At 43.3% G+C, this 16,234-nt stretch overlaps 1 protein-coding gene across 7 annotated transcripts in view; it reads right to left on the bottom strand.

Annotated features, from left to right (window-relative positions):
* dnm1a (dynamin 1a) overlaps positions 1-16,234 on the bottom strand; it is a 129,210-nt gene that overhangs the window by 65,872 nt on the left and 47,104 nt on the right. For all 7 annotated transcript variants that reach the window (XR_011980825.1, XR_011980818.1, XR_011980810.1 and 4 more), the window contains exons 11-15: positions 12,578-12,664; positions 10,942-11,012; positions 8,601-8,652; positions 7,615-7,626; positions 4,812-4,925 (exon numbers count right to left, since the gene is read on the bottom strand). Coding sequence is in view for 1 of the 7 variants with exons in the window: in XM_072695869.1 (XP_072551970.1) it covers positions 4,812-4,925; positions 7,615-7,626; positions 8,601-8,652; positions 10,942-11,012; positions 12,578-12,664 (336 nt within the window). In the remaining 6 variants the exon portion in view is untranslated. The remainder of the gene's footprint in view (positions 1-4,811; positions 4,926-7,614; positions 7,627-8,600; positions 8,653-10,941; positions 11,013-12,577; positions 12,665-16,234) is intronic.

The raw sequence follows: 16,234 nt of genomic DNA, 5'->3' as shown, positions 1-16,234 counted from the left end.
AGACACAGAGAAAAATGAATGAAGAAGTGTGAGGGAATGTGTGTGTGTGTGTGTGTGTGTGTGTGTATGTGTGTGTGTGTGTAATTGATGTGGTTCAGGCTATTGTTTATCATTTAGACAGAGAAGGGCAAGTTTAGTAAATGGCCTCAGCGTGGGCTCTGACCTCGGCCACCCCTGTGCCACCCAAAGAAAAGCAAACACACATGCGGTTTGAGTGTGTGTGTGTGTGTGTGTGTGTGTGTGTGTGTGTGTGTGAGAGAGAGTGTGTGTGTGTGTGTGTGTGAGCACACATGTTTAAAAAAGAAACAGAGACAGGCAGGCCGAGACAGAAGTGGTGGAAATGAATCTGTGCTCATTAGTGGAGAAACACAGCGCTGCTTTAACTGCGAGCCCAACGTCTGTTAGCTTTGGGTCCCTCTGTGTGCTGAGAGACCACCACACACACACACTCACACACACACACACAGTCAAATAAACAGAGAGAGAGAGAGAGAGAGAGAGAGAGAGAGAGAGAGAGAGAGAGAAAGATGGATAGAGAGAGTGAGCGAGTGAATAGAGAGAGCGCGAGAGAGAGAGCAAGAGCAAGAGCAAGAGAGAGAAATGGGACAAGTGTGAGAGAGTGAGAGAGAGAACTACATAGGGCTACACAGAACCACATAGAGAGAGATAGACAGGAGAAGAGAGGGGTGAGAGACATCGAGAGAATGAGAGAAACAGTGAGATAATGAAAGTGTGAACAGCGGGAGAGAGCACAAGCGGTCAAGAGAAAAGGTGAAGGGAGAGAAAGTGAGAGCATGAAAGAGAGAGAGAGAGAGTGTGAGAGTGAGAGAGAGAGAGTAAAAACGAGGAGAGGAGAGAAAGTGAGAGAGAGATACAGACAGAGAAAAGATGGGTAGAGAGATGGAGCGAGTGAATAGGGAGAGAATGAGAGAGAGAGAGAGAGAGAGAGAGAGAGAGAGAGAGAGAGAGAGAGGAAAGAAAGTGAGAGAGAGAGAGAGAGAGAGAGAAAGAGAGAGAGAGAGAGAGAGAAAGGGAGAGAGAGAGAGAGAAAGGGAGAGAGAGAGAAAGAGAGAGAGAGGACAGGAACGAAAGATATCAGAGAGAGAAAGCAAAAATGAGAGAGGAGAGAAAGTGAGGAAGAGAGAGAGACAGAGAAAAACAGGGAGGCTGTTAGACAGAGGGAGAGAGACGGGTGGGGGTTCTAACCCTATGTATATATAAGTCTGTGTGTGTGTATGTGTGTGTCTGGGAACATGAGTGTATGTGAGTGTGTAAGAGATTGTGTTTGTGTGTGTTGAGTGAGAGATGAAAGACCACTATAGCATCTCTCTCTCTCTCTCTCTCTCTCTCTGCTCCACATGCTCCTCGTTAAGACCACCCTAACCAGCTAACCAGAGACACCCGAGCCTCTGAGCTACTCTACACACACACACATACACACACACACTTGCACCCCCCCCTCCTTTTCCCTTTGAAAGCGCAGGGCTTTATGAGAAGCAGCCCCCCGGTCTGGAGGGAACAGGCGCCACTGACAGCTCCACACTCTGGTATGCACATGTGTGTGCCAGCTTTGGTGTGTTTCACACACACTACAAATGGGCGGGCTTGCTGTATATGAGCACACCACCTTCTGACCGCACCGCCGGCCGCACCACGCCGATTGTTAGGGGAGTCAAATTTAACACCGTTACTAATGTAGTAAAACGGGTTCCAGTGGAACAAGCTTGTGGTGGTCTTCTGCTTCTCGTGTCCCTAAAGTAACGTCATCTCAGGATTCTGACAGCAATCAGACACACTGCAACACTACGTCCACTAAGTTTCACCCCTTCTAATGAACACATTCAGCTAATTTAAGTTGCACCCATTGCTGAAACAGATGTGCAAATGCACACATTCAGCTTGTCCAGTCCCGGTAGAGAAGCACTGGCAATAGAATAGGACTCTCTGGAGCAGACATGAAGAACCTCAAACATGATGAACCTAGTGGCACCATGCTGCCTAATGCCAGACGTGGCTAAAGGGGTATAAAGCCCCCCCAACATTGAACTGTGGAGCAGTGTAAAGGGATTCTAATCCAGTATGAATCTGCAGTGTGTTGTTTTTTTTACATCTTGACAGCAATAACTGTAAAGTGATATTAATCCAGTATGAATCTGCAGTGTGTTGTGTTTTACAGCCTGACTAATAACTGTAAAGCGATTCTAATCCAGTATGAATCTGCAGTGTGTTGTTTTTTTACAGCCTGACTAATAACTGTAAAGTGATTCTAATCCAGTATGAATCTGCAGTGTGTTGTTTTTTTACAGCCTGACTAATAACTGTAAAGCGATTCTAATCCAGTATGAATCTGCAGTGTGTTGTTTTTTTACAGCCTGACTAATAACTGTAAAGAGATTCTAATCCAGTATGAATCTGCAGTGTGTTGTGTTTTACAGCCTGGCTAATAACTGTAAAGTTATTCTAATCCAGTATGAATCTGCAGTGTGTTGTTTTTTTACAGCCTGACTAATAACTGTAAAGAGATTCTAATCCAGTATGAATCTGCAGTGTGTTGTGTTTTACAGCCTGACTAATAACTGTAAAGTGAGTCTAATCCAGTATGAATCTGCAGTGTGTTGTTTTTTTTACAGCCTGACTAATAACTGTAAAGTGATTCTAATCCAGTATGAATCTGCAGTGTGTTGTGTTTTCCCTGCTTGACTGCAAGAACTGTAAAGTTATTTTAATCCAGTATGAATCTGCAGTGGGTTCAAACTTTTGAGAGGCACTGTAAGTGCATGTGTGTGTGTGTGTGTGTGTGTGTGTGTGTATACACTCTTGTATATTTATAACTTCTGTTCTGTTCTGGTTGGTACTGGATCAAATACTCGAACACATTAAACAACATTAAAGGAAGTGTATAAATCCCGTAAGTGCAACAAACTTTAATCCGCTGGTTTTGGGTGACAACATCACTGCACTGTAAGCTCCCGCTGCTCCTAAGAGTTACCTCGTCCAGTAAGCTTCATTTGTTACAATGGTGGAAGAATTCCTTGGGAAAGAGTGGAGGGGGGGGGGTGTTCGGGACCAGCAAAGTCAGCAGAAAAAGCCAAAGTGGAACGACTTAAAAATCTCCCAATTGAGATCATTTCTATTTCGGAAAATCGATATCAATGATTCCACATAAAAAGGCCTGCCATTAAAACGACACACACTGATGAGTGTGTAATGCTTGTGTTGGCGCCAGTGTGTGAGTGAAGCCCGGCGGGTCGCTTCGGGCTGGTTTTCCACTGTAAATCAATAACCTTGATTTGAGTCTAAAATAAACGGACAGTAATGATGCGGTTTTGAGTCTGAGACCTCCAATGTGAAAATCTATCAATCATTTAAACTACTGACGTGTCAGATCTCGCTAAGTGAAACTTATTTGTTTGCATCAGTGAATTGCTAAGTGAATTTGTTGCATCTGTGTGTGTGTGTGTGTGTGTGTGTGTGTGTGTGTGTGTGTGAATGATAATATATCTCTTTGTTGATTTGTGCTGCTCTACATTGCAAAGGTTCATGTTTTGTTGATCTGGTCACAAACATGTAAGTAAACTGTGTTGTTTCTACAGTCAAACATTAATTACTGTGCAGTGAATTAATCCAGTATTAATCTTTAGTGTGTGTAGTTCATACAGTCCAACATTAATTAAAGTGCAGTGAATTAATCCAGTATGAATCTGTAGTGTGTGTAGTTCATACAGTCCAACATTAATTAAAGTGCAGTGAATTAATCCAGTATAAATCTGTAGTGTATGTAGTTCATACAGTCCAATAATAATAACTGTGCAGTGAATTAATCCAGTATGAATCTGTAGTGTATGTAGTTCATACAGTCCAATAATAATAACTGTGCAGTGAATTAATCCAGTATAAATCTGTAGTATAACGGTCTGGCTGTAATAACTGAAATGTGATGTGGAGTGAATGTAATCCAGTATGAATCAGCAGTGTTTGCTGTTCTTACAGTCTGGCAGTAGTCCATGTGGGGTGATTTTAATCCAGTATGAATCTTTAGTGTGTGTAGTTCATACAGTCCAACATTAATTACTGTACAGTGAATTAATCCAGTATGAATCTTTAGTGTGTGTAGTTCATACAGTCCAACATTAATTACTGTGCAGTGAATTAATCCAGTATGAATCTGTAGTGTGTGTAGTTCATACAGTCCAACAATAATAACTGTGCAGTGAATTAATCCAGTATGAATCTGTAGTATAGCGGTCTGACTGTAATAACTGCAATGTGATGTGGAGTGAATGTAATCCAGTATGAATCTGCAGTGTTTGCTGTTCTTTCAGTCTGGCAGTAATACATGTGGGGTGATTTTAATCCAGTATGAATCTTTAGTGTGTCATTTCTACAGTCCGACAGTAACAACCATAGGATCCTTTAAATCCGGCATGAATCTGCAGCATGTATCACTTTCACGGTCTTTACAGTAATAACTGTAAGGTGATTTTAATCCAGTATGAATTTGCAGTGTGAGTAGTTTTTATAGTCTGACAGACATAACTACTACTACTACTACTACTAGTTACTGTAATCCAGTATTAATCTACAGTGGATGTTGTTCACAGTCAGACAGAAATAAATGCGGGATGAGTTTAACCCAGCGTGTATTGTTCACAGTCTCTGACTAATCCCTGTGAGAAGTGACTGATCCGGTATGAATCTGCACTGGATGTTTTTACAGTCATGTCAGTGTTCTATTCCCGTTCAGCACTCATGGCCTTTCATGCATGGTCATGTGACAGGGGTTTCCATCAGACAGTACACAAGGTGCTCACCTCATCGTCCTTGTACCAGGACAGTGATTCAGCCGTCAGCACAAACCAGTACTCTTTAGCTCCGCCCTTCATGATGCCAATGTTGTTGATGGTCAACCAGCCCTTTCTGATGACCTGAAGAAGACAAGACAAGATACCCAAGAATTATAAACGGTAATACACACATTTACCCCCTTCACACACACACACACACCAGTTTGCCTTCTTGCCTTAGAGAAGTGGTGACATATGTGCTTACTCCTATGCCAAAAGTATTGGGACACCTGCTGATTCACTGTTTCTTCTGAAATCAAGGACATTAAAAAAGAGTTTATCCTGCTTTTGTTGGAGTTACTGTCTCTACTGTCCAGGGAAGAAGGCTTTCTACTAGAGTTTGGAGGAGCACTGCTTTAGTGAGGTCCATTTGGAGGATGTTGGATGATCGCCACCCCACCTCATCTTCAACTCCCTGACTCATCCAAAAGGTAGTGGATGGAGCACCAACCACTATTCCAGAGAACACAGTCAGGTCCACTGCTCCACAGCTCAATTCTAGGGGACTTTAGACCCCTCTAGCCCACGCCTGGTTTTAGGCAGCATGGTGCCAATGGGTTCATGTTTACCTGGTGCCCAGAGTCCTGTCCTGTTGTAAGCTCTTCTCTACAGGGGCTAGACAACCTGTGTGTGTGTGCATTTGCACATCTTTTCAGCAATGGGTGCACCTTAAAGTAGCTGAATACTTTCATTATAAGGAGTGTCCACAAATATGTGGACATATAGTGTATAGTGGTGAAAATATTGCAATTTCCAGTAAACACACAGTGCAGCCCTAGCTCTGACCTGTGTGTGTAGAAAGACACACATGGTTGTGTTCAAAGACCTACTCCTACCTGCTCCTACTTTTGACCGACTACTGCCCCAGGTGGACAGGGAGAGACATTACACATAGTTTCTCTCTGACACTCACACACACACACACACCTCAACACACTTCTCACACACACCAGACACACCAAAATATGTGTGATGAGAATAAATCCAGCTGCTCTGGTCAAAGAATTCAACCCCATGTTGTTTTTAGTGGACGCAGTGCATTTAAGGGTCACTGGTGCATTGCTGTGGGGTTATTTATTGGGTATATACTCTGTGGGTGGCCACTTTATCAGAAACCCCTATAATGTGCAAAACACAAAGCTGTAAGACGCCATAAAACAGAGGTCTTGAAATCTGTTTTTCAGTCTGACAGTAATAAACATGGGGTGACTTTAATTCAGTATGAATCTGCAGTGTGTGTAATTCTTACTGTCTGACAGTCATAAGCGTGTATTAGTGTAAACCAGTATGAGTCTGCACTGTAAGAACAACATACACTGACAGTAACAACCTGCACTATAGATTCATACTGGATTACATTCACACCACATTTTTTTACTGCCGGACTGTAGAAACTACACGCTGCAGATTCATACTGGATTAAAATTAAATTTTACAGTTATTATAGTCTGACAGTAATAACCCTGGAGTGATTATAATCCAGTATGAATCTGCAGTGGGTGGTTTCTATAGTCTGACAATAATAACCATGGAGTGATTATAATCCAGTATGAATCTGTAGTGGGTAGTTTCTACAGTCTGGTAGTAATAATCGTGGAATGATTGTTATCCAGCATGGATGGGCAGTGTGTGTTATTTTTTACCATTAGTATTGTGGCGTGATTATAATCCAGTATGAATCTGCAGACTTTGTTGATCTTACTGTCTGACAGTAACAACTTTAAAATTGTATTTTAATCCAGTATGAATCTGTAGTGGGTAGTTTTTACAGTCTGACAATAAAAAATGTGGATGTAATCTATCATGAATCTACTGTGTAGGTTATTCTTACTGTCTGACAGTAACAACTGTGGAGTAATTATAATCCAGTATGAATCTGCAGTGGGTGGTTTCTATAGTCTGACAGTAACACGTGTTAATGAATTAATCCAGTATGAATCTGTAGTGGGTGGTTTCTATAGTCTGACAGCAATAAGTGTTAATGAATTAATCCAGTTTGAATCTGTTGTGGGTAGTTTTTACAGTCTGGCTGTAAAGACTTTGGTGTGAATATAATTCAGTATGAATCTACAGTGTAGGTTGTTCTTACTGTCTGGCAGTAACAACTGTGGAGTGATTATAATCCAGCATGAATCTGCAGTGGGTAGTTTCTACAGTCTGGCAGTAATAATCATGGAATTAATGTAATCCAGCATGAATAGGCAGTGTGTGTTTTTTTTACTCTGACAATTAGTATTGTGGCGTGATTATAATCCAGTATGAATCTGCAGACTTTGTTGTCTTTACTGTCTCACAGTAACAACTGAATTGATTTTAATCCAGTATGAATCTGCAGTGTGTAGTTTTTACAGTCTCACAGTAAAGATTGTGGTGTGAATCTAATCCAGTATGAATCTGATAATAATTATAATGCTGGCCTCCTGCAGCAAATTTAGACCTTCGCTGCAGTTGGTTGAACCTCAGCGAACCTCAATCCTGGACAACTAAAAAACCCAGCTGTTCTGGTCAAGTGTGAGGATACTGCTAAGATACTGTTCCCTCACACACGGCTGTCTTCTTTATCCTCCACTTTGCCCGAGACTGCAGGGCAGGAAAGCACTCAGCGACGGACAAGAGGCGTAACTGAGCCTGTCTTTAACTGCAGGACACTGACACACCCAACACACTCTGTGTCCAGGCAGTTGGATAGTCTGTGTGGTGGAGGGACTTATTTGATATATCTTTTAGTGAAAAAAGGGAGCTGGATTGGTTTAGTGATTACAGTACTTACCATGATTTCATCCTGTGAGCAAAGTGCCAAGGGGTGGGGGGGCACAGAAAAACAAAGAAAGCAAGAAATTATTACTCAAACACTCACAGGGAGAAAAAGAAAGAGCACATTTCTAACTATGAAAGCAATAATTAATAACTACTGAGAGGGAATGTCAGTAGTAGAAACAGATATTACAGATCAGGGAGGAGGAAGAGGCCTTGTCTCAAGGATTTCAGCAACAACGACAAGGAAAATAGGCCTTAAATCCATGTTGAGCAACATGATTATGGCTTGCCGTTAAGGCAAAAACCCCAAAAGCTTAATATGGCCTCTTTAAACGTCTGCAAAAGACTGACTTGCGCTCTGCCCTCTTGACCACCTGCGTGAAAACATGGCCACTGTGAGTCACGCTAGCCTCAGGAATGCTGTCACATCCACTCATCTCACAGAAATAGCTCCGCAATTACATAATACTCTACTGGTACGTCTACTCTACTGCTGGCTGATCCTGAAATACTGTACAGCGGAGGACAAATAGGGTTGCCTATAAGCATCGTCTACAGCGTTAGTCTCCTCTGTCCTTAACAACTAAAGCCAAAGTAGCTGTTAAGAACGCACATTACACACTAACAGAACGGCCTCTCTAGTCTTTAAACAGCTAGGATCTAGGATCAGTTCTCTCTACAGAGGCCCTTATATCAACTGGTATGAACATGACCACAAACCTGGCCCTGGACCAGTTGATAAGGGCAAGAAGGAACCAGCATGGAATGACATACGGATAAAAAGAAGAGAAGACAATATGCAGCAGACATCCAAGGCAGAGGGCCAGACACTCCATTTTCAACAAAGTATTGCACTCATGCTCTAAGGACTAATGTCATTTAAGCGTCAGGAACTTACAAGCATCAGTATTCCAATGTAGGCTATTTACTACAAAGTCAGAAAATCTCAATGCACTCCAGTCCTAAAAGTGGCGCTACAGCAAGAACAACAAACCCTACCTGGTTACCAGCAGCCTTCTTCTTGTTCATCTGGCTGCTTCTCTGCTGGGCACTGAGTGAAAGAAAGAAGATAACAGCCTTTTAAGCTCACAGATTTGGTTGAACCATCCATGATCCACTCTTGGCTTTGAATATTGGTGGGATAGTTAATAGAGGGCATCCCATAGAGGACTGCATGTCCCAGAGAGAGTTGAGAGGGTTGACTGCCTTGCAAGGGCCCAACAATGCAGCTCAACAAGCATGGGTATCAAACCCACAACTCAGTGCCCTAGTGCTCTAACCATTCAGCCCTCACCCCCCCCCCCAACAATCTTAACTGTTAACTGCTCTCTTCACATTATCCAACATAGCCTAGAAAGCCAGGGCTAAGAGCCCAATAGTGCCAGCTTAGCAGGCCGGGGTGTCAAACCCACAACCATGTGATCAATAACCTGGAGTTCCAACCATTGGGCACTCTGAAAGACAACTGGCTAATCAAATCAAAACAGGTGATTGATTTGTGTGAGAAGCGATAACATAAGAGCAGGAATCTTGTGTGAATACATTAAGTTTATTAATATTAATATATATTAATATATCTGAAGCAGGACCCCCCCACCCCCACCCCAACAAAAAACTTTTTCCTGTGCTCCTCCTAACCCCTTGTGTTTTTCCCTCCTGTCTGTTTCTCTCTCTTTCTTTCTCATGTATTGAGATTCCCGGTTCCAACTGTTCCATCCCGGTACTGCCTGACCGGGCTCTCCACTACCCTCCTGCCCGCTGTCCTGCTCTGGGGCCTTGCATTGATTCATCTTCACCTCATTGCAGGACTCTGCTTCTGACTGTTTACCTGCAGGACTTTGAGGTAAAGGTGCACATATCTGTCACTGTATTAGCCAAATGTGTCCTCTGCATTTAACACACACACACACACACACACACACCAGTGGGCATCCAACTCAGAGCAGAGAGGGTAAAGGGCCTTGCTCAAGGGCCCAACAGTGGCAGAGCAGAGCCCGGGAATCAAACCCACAACCCTGTTATTGATAGCCCGGTGCTCTAACTGCTGAGCCACCACTGCCCTAGCATCTCACTCACATTTTCATCTTGTTTGGCTTGAGGCCTCATTTACCATTTTTCTCTTAATTCAGTTTAGTTTTATTGTTTTTATTCCTGTTTTGATCTTTATTATGATCCGGTGTCGACCTGAGGAGGACGGGCTCCCCATTTGGAGTCTTGGTTCCTCTCAAGGTTTCCTCCTCTCGGCCAGAGGGAGTTTTTCCTTGCCACTGTTGCCACTAGCTTGCTCTAAAGAGGCTCAAACCTGGATCTCTGTGAAGCCGCTTTGTGACAACATCTGTTGTAAAAAGCCTCTATAAATAAAAACGAAATGGGTTGAATTGAGCATGATCTCTCTGCCCTGCTGTCCTCTCTGCAATATGATGAACAGATCATACGGAAGGAAAACAGAGGTGGTGATTAAATTAGCTGTGTCTTTGAAACCTTCCTGCTCACTAATAAATGAAATAATAGTGCCATTGTTTACTTTAATTCTTTTTTTTATTTAAAGCACAATATAAAACCCACAGTTCATCTAAATCTAATGCAGTGCTGGTGTTTGTTCCTGCCTCAGAATACCAACACAACTCAACGATGCTGTGACTGAACAGGCAGGACTGACTGCTAGCCATAAATAAAGGGTTCGCGACCCCCAATGATGTTGTACTTTGACTTCAGCTGTGGCGAGAGCTACCTGCTGCCAAGATTACATTTTAGGACTGTTGGAGACGTCTTTACCTATCTTGTGACTGTGTCTGATCTTGGGCTAAACTTGCTAGGACAGTCTGATATTGCCATGTTGGCGGTTGTTTCTGATTGGCTGATTTTTAATTGTTCTCTTTTTAACCCCCTTCCCAGACTACAAACTTCGTCTGAAGGCTTCAGAGAGCTCTCTGGATCTGGCCATGATGGTGATGATGATCTTTACCTCTCACTTCAACAATCAGTAGCAAACCAGACTAAACGTTTGGGGTGTAAATAAGACAGACTCCTCCAGAATCCTCTCCAACCATGTTCTGATCATCTGCAGCTGATGTTCTGCTCCAACTTTTTCCTCACAGGAAAATTACATTTCCCTTAATTCCATTTTAGAAATGATGTTTAAAGACATTTCCTCAGTTGTGTGAGTTTTGCTGGATCTCCATCTCTCAGCATTGATCATATGAGGATCAAATGTTCAGATGTTTAATTATGTTCAGAAAGACAAAGGGTTTTAATGGGATATATGACATATGACACTTACAGCATAGACAAGCTCTATAAACCTCTATAAACACTTGAATCACTGAATGAGAAAACTCACTTGGCAAATCCAATGAAGTCCTCATGGTTGGTATTCATGTAGGCCAACTCGATGTCAATCAGCAGCATCACCTTCACAGGAGAGAAAGATTTGGTGAGGTCGTGATTTCACATTCCCATGGTTTCTAAATCATAGTCTAAGAGCCCCAAATAGAGTCAATCAGTCAAGACATGACTGGTTTCTGAAGAGAGCTATTAGTAGCTAATATAGCTACGTTATGGGTAATGATTATAACACCCAAATTAGCATCATACAAAATGCATGTACACTACATGTCCAAATGTTTGTGGACACCCCTTCTCATGGTGCACCCATTGTTGACACCACTGTGCAAATGCAAACACACACAGCTGCTCTAGCCCCTGTAGAAAAGTATAGGACTCCCTGGAGCAGGCATGGGCTACAGGGGTATAAAGCCCCCAGCTTTGAGCTGTGGAGCAGTGTTCTCAGGAGTGATGGTTGTTGCTCCGTCCAATCCTTTTGGAATGAGTTGGAGAATTGGGGATGATCATTCAACATCCTGACCTCACTGGGCAGTGGTGGCTCAGCGGTTAGAGCGCCGGGATATCGATAACAGGGTTGTGGGTTCGATTCCCGGGCTCGGCAAGCTGCCACTGTTGGGCCCTTGAGCAAGGCCCTTTACCCTCTCTGCTCCCCGGGCGCTGGAGTTGGCTGCCCACCGCTCTGGGTGTGTGTGTGTACTCACTGCCCCTAACACGTGTGTGTGTGTGAGTGTGTGTTCACTACCAGATGGGTTAAATGCGGAGGACACATTTCGCTGTACAGTCCACACTGTACAGTGACGAATACGTGTTACCATACCATGAAGTTCTTGTCTATGGCTGTAGTCAAATCGTCACAGCAATGCTCCTCCAAACTCTAGTGAAAAGCCTTCTTCTCTGGACAGTAGACACAGCAACTCCAATAAAAGCAGGATCAACTCTTTTTAATACCCTCGATTTCAGAAGAAAATAGTGAAGGAGCAGGTGTCCCAATACTTTTGTCAATTTAGTGCATGTGGCACTGAAATTGCGGCAGTGCGACATGACAGAATTCATGTGAATTTCATGTGAACCTTTCTCGAACCATTACACCACCTCCACCAGTCTGGACTGTTGGATCTTTGAGCGTATTTTCCCAAGCTGTAGGTGCCATGGTCTTTGTGTGCAGAAATCGAGACTCATCAGACCAGGCTACCTTTCTCCAGTCTTCAACAGTGCAGTGTAGAGCCTGTGCTGAGCCACTGCAGCCTCAGCTTTCTGTTCTTGGCTGAAAGAAGTGGAAGCTGATGTGGTCTTCTGCTGCTGTAGTCCATCCACCTACAGATTGGACGTGATGCTGTGCATCCTGAGATGCGCTTCTGTTCACCACAACTGTACAGAGTAGTTTTCTGAGTTACAGCAGCCTTTCTGTCAGCTCCAACCAGCATGGACATTCTCCAACCAGCATTGGACATGTTGACTTCTCTCATTGACATTGAGATCAGCAGTTCTAGAAAAATCTGATGCTGCTGGCCTGTATCTGCATGGTTAATACACTGCACTGCTGCCACACGATAGGCTGATTAGGTGATGGTATGAATGAGTTCAGGTGTTCCTGTGTTATGGTGGAAGGAGTCTTTTGCTCTGTGCCTCACCTGGTCCTTGGTGCGGCTCTCGCGGTCACGGATATGCTGGGTGACGATTCTCTCCATCTCCTCTCGCAGCATGGGGTACTGGGCCAGCTATGAACATACACACACACACACACACACACACAATACAGGACAGATGACATATGTACGGTTTTATACACTGGGTACCACATCTATTACCACAACTATCTCCCTCTCATGAACACACACACAGTGCTGACTCTGTAGCCATTTGCTATCATTAAAGTAGAGAAAGACACTAACAAAGGGTCAGTCAGATCTGAACAGTAATACTGCAAATTAGGGATGTCCCGATCCGATCCGATCCAATCCAATCCAGTCACTCCAGGCATTTTTAATAGATCAGGTATCGGCTTTTAAGGTTCTAAGGCCACCTGACGAACTTCTCAATTTATGAAAACTACCCCAGACACAGACACAGACACAGAGTTCACCTGTGACCTTATTTCAGTGAGGAGAACAAAACCGAGCTTTATTTGAACTGACAGGTGTGTCGACGTTACCAGTTAGCAGCTAAAATAAAAGCTACAGTTGGCTTCCAATGCTAACTCTCCATTCCACCTTAAATAGTGCTGCAGTTACACTGTGCACATTTCAACAGCAGAGCATCACTGCTGCAGTATTTAAGGTGGAATGAAAAGTCTAGCTTAGCGTTAGCTCAGAGCCTCGCTGTACACGTGACGAAGCACCAGCAGACGGCCACAGAGCAGCAGGTAAAGAGTGAGTTAGTTCATCTGTCAGAAGAGGAGGACCTAAACTCTTCACTCTTCCGGAAAATGTTGGTCTATTATCTGCCGATTTTCTCCGCACTGCCACAAAAAACATCCAGTTTGGTTGTAGCTGAGCAACGATCTTCTTCTAGTCCATTAGATCCATTTGGGAAGATGTAACATTCCTCCATCCTATCTTCCGCTGGTTAGAAACCAGACTATGGTAGAAATGCTCTAATGTTCTGTCAGCGAGAGAACCACGCTCCTTTATTCAGTATTAAATCAGCTCTGAACGTCTCATTCAGAACCGAATAGGAGGCTAATGCTAATGCTAATGCTCACACACTAAGTGATCAGACTGCAGAGTTGTAAAGGAGCTGGGAGCTGAATGGTCAGGCGGGTCAGTCAGACTGGATATTAAAGATATTAAACGCTATAGAGTTTAAAACAGTTTAGAAAATTGCTCCAAACAAAGTAGATCAGATTAGAATTTGGTCTGATTTTAGAAACTGGTACTAAAATAGTGATTTTACTTCTGTTCACTGTTTACTGTGGATTAGGACATTTTACCTAAGTTGTGGGGCTGTATTATTTCTAGAAACACCAAGATCGGATCAGACTGAATCTGTATCGGACGATAGTCAGCATTGAGAGACCCAGATCGGGGTAGAAAACCATGATCAGGACATCCCTACTACAGTTACATGTCAGTAGCATGACGTTAAGATGGACAGTTAGAAGTGAAAAGGTTACGAGGGAAATTATTAGTCTTAGTCTTCCACGATACACAAAATACTAAATATTAAACACCATGATCACAACAAAGAGTCATGAACGCACACAGAAAACTGCACCATGAAGGAGTAATAGAGGAAGAGCTAAAAGGACAAACAGCCCTGAGCTACAATGCATCATTACAGCCTTCAGGTCTTATGAGGACCCTGAGTAAAGTCTATTGAGGACAGAGATTTGAACTCTTTAAACCCTGGATGTAGGCCTGCACTTCAGTTCCTCACCCTAATGACTGCTTTTCCTTCATTTTAACATGTTTTATAGGCCCTAAAATAGAACCCTGTGGGACTCCACATTAAATGCTAAACTGTTACCAAATAATTCATGGTAGTTTCAGTATTATTAGTTGTCCTAAAGGCTCAATTATGCTCAACAGTAAATATGGACATGAATATGGATATGGACAAGGCCTTTTGTCTGTACTCTGTGTTCAATTAGTCTGTATTTGTGCATGTTTTATGAAAGCTTATAGATATGGACGGAAATCATAGGGGCAGTGTAGCCAATAGTTCAACGAAACACAACCACTGCCATATGAATATTGTGGTGGGAGTTTTTTACACCGCTCTGAACTGAACTGCCCTCTATTGGATGTATTGCTTAACAGCCATGCCAACATAAAGGACGCATATAAGTATGTGGGCAGTAGTGGTTACATTGATTGAAATGGATGTCTGAAGTTTTGTACATATAGGGAGTATAAATGAGCCTTAGTGCAACTCATCAATGACTTGTTTATACACCAATCAGTTGATTAGGGTGTACAAACTCAGCAGAAATGCTAAAACCTGCCCTTTGTTTCAATTCTGGGACACAAATCTGTTATTGTACACCATACACTAGGTATACACTGACTGTACACCGTGTAGACACTAACTGCTAGCCTAAACTACCCAGCCAACATGTCAGCATTAGATGGCTCACATGGGTGTAACATGGGCTACGTGGGTTCCAGGTGAGCATGGGCTCTGAGTGGGTTTGGACATGCAATTTTACTGGGACCCAGTTGGGCTTCACAAATGGGCCCCATCATTACAGCCCACCCTAATCTCACATTGGTCCCATCTAGGCTCTGTACAACCCAGATGTGGCCTATGTGGAACCCAAGGACAACCCTTTTTAGTTCCCAGTTGGGCTATCCATACAGGTCCCACATGGACATGCTGGCTGGGTGGATTTTGGTAGGGTAGTCTTATCTCATATATGATACTAGCACCACTAGCAAGTCACTGGGTTGGGTTAGCGGTCAGTTAGCATTAGCAAGCCAAAATTGGGTATAACATGTCTACTCAAGGTGTGAAATACAGACGATACAGTGAGTAAGACCTGGCAAGACCTCCTTAGATGTTCCATATGGATTGATTACAACTCTGACAAGAAAGTTTTAGGAGATTGTTGAAGGTTTGACGGCTTGAAGGCTTTCATAACATCTACACATCCTCCTTCTTTCTCTACATGATGCATTGCCGCACAAGGCAACCATGCAGAGTTCTTCTCAGAAGCCCTAACACACAGGTTGTCATGCACAGAAACACACGAAGCAGTCAGGTGCAGGGATGCGACTGAGGTCATTTCACAGTCCAAACCAAAAGTGTGAAGAGTACAGGAGCTAGGAACAGCCTGGACTTGGGGCTGCAGCCAGAACAGGCACAGTAACGCATGCAACGAACCAAAGAAGAAAGAGAGGAAGAGAGGGAGGAGAGGATGTTTGAGGGCAAGAGGCAATCAAAGTGACCTAATGTGGATTTTCAGCTGCCACATCCTCTCGCAAACGTCACATGACCTTCTAGAAATGTGCTGTAAATGTGTAAAAACTGTGACTGACAATGCAAAATGTGCACAGTCTGCTCTACTCAGAGCTGCATGTGCTGTAATGCGCTTCAGTTTGTCTGCACTGAAGCTCAAAGACGTAGCTCAGCCGGTGGCGATAAAGGATGTGTCACGTTTCTGTCAAAATCCACACAAGGCCGAACTGTTCGAGGCTACCGCCGGGTCACACATGAAAGCTTATTATCAGTGGCAGCGTGAGGAGATCAGAGAGGGACAGACAGATGTTATTGTACGTTATGTCTGTTAGTCAGCGAGTGTAACAGGACCTTCCGGCCTACAAACGGAGCGACTGCTCAAAGGAATCCAG

The sequence above is a fragment of the Salminus brasiliensis genome, chromosome 1 (assembly GCF_030463535.1).
Source record: "Salminus brasiliensis chromosome 1, fSalBra1.hap2, whole genome shotgun sequence".
NCBI lineage: Eukaryota > Metazoa > Chordata > Actinopteri > Characiformes > Bryconidae > Salminus > Salminus brasiliensis.
This window is presented reverse-complemented; position numbering and strand designations above follow the sequence as displayed.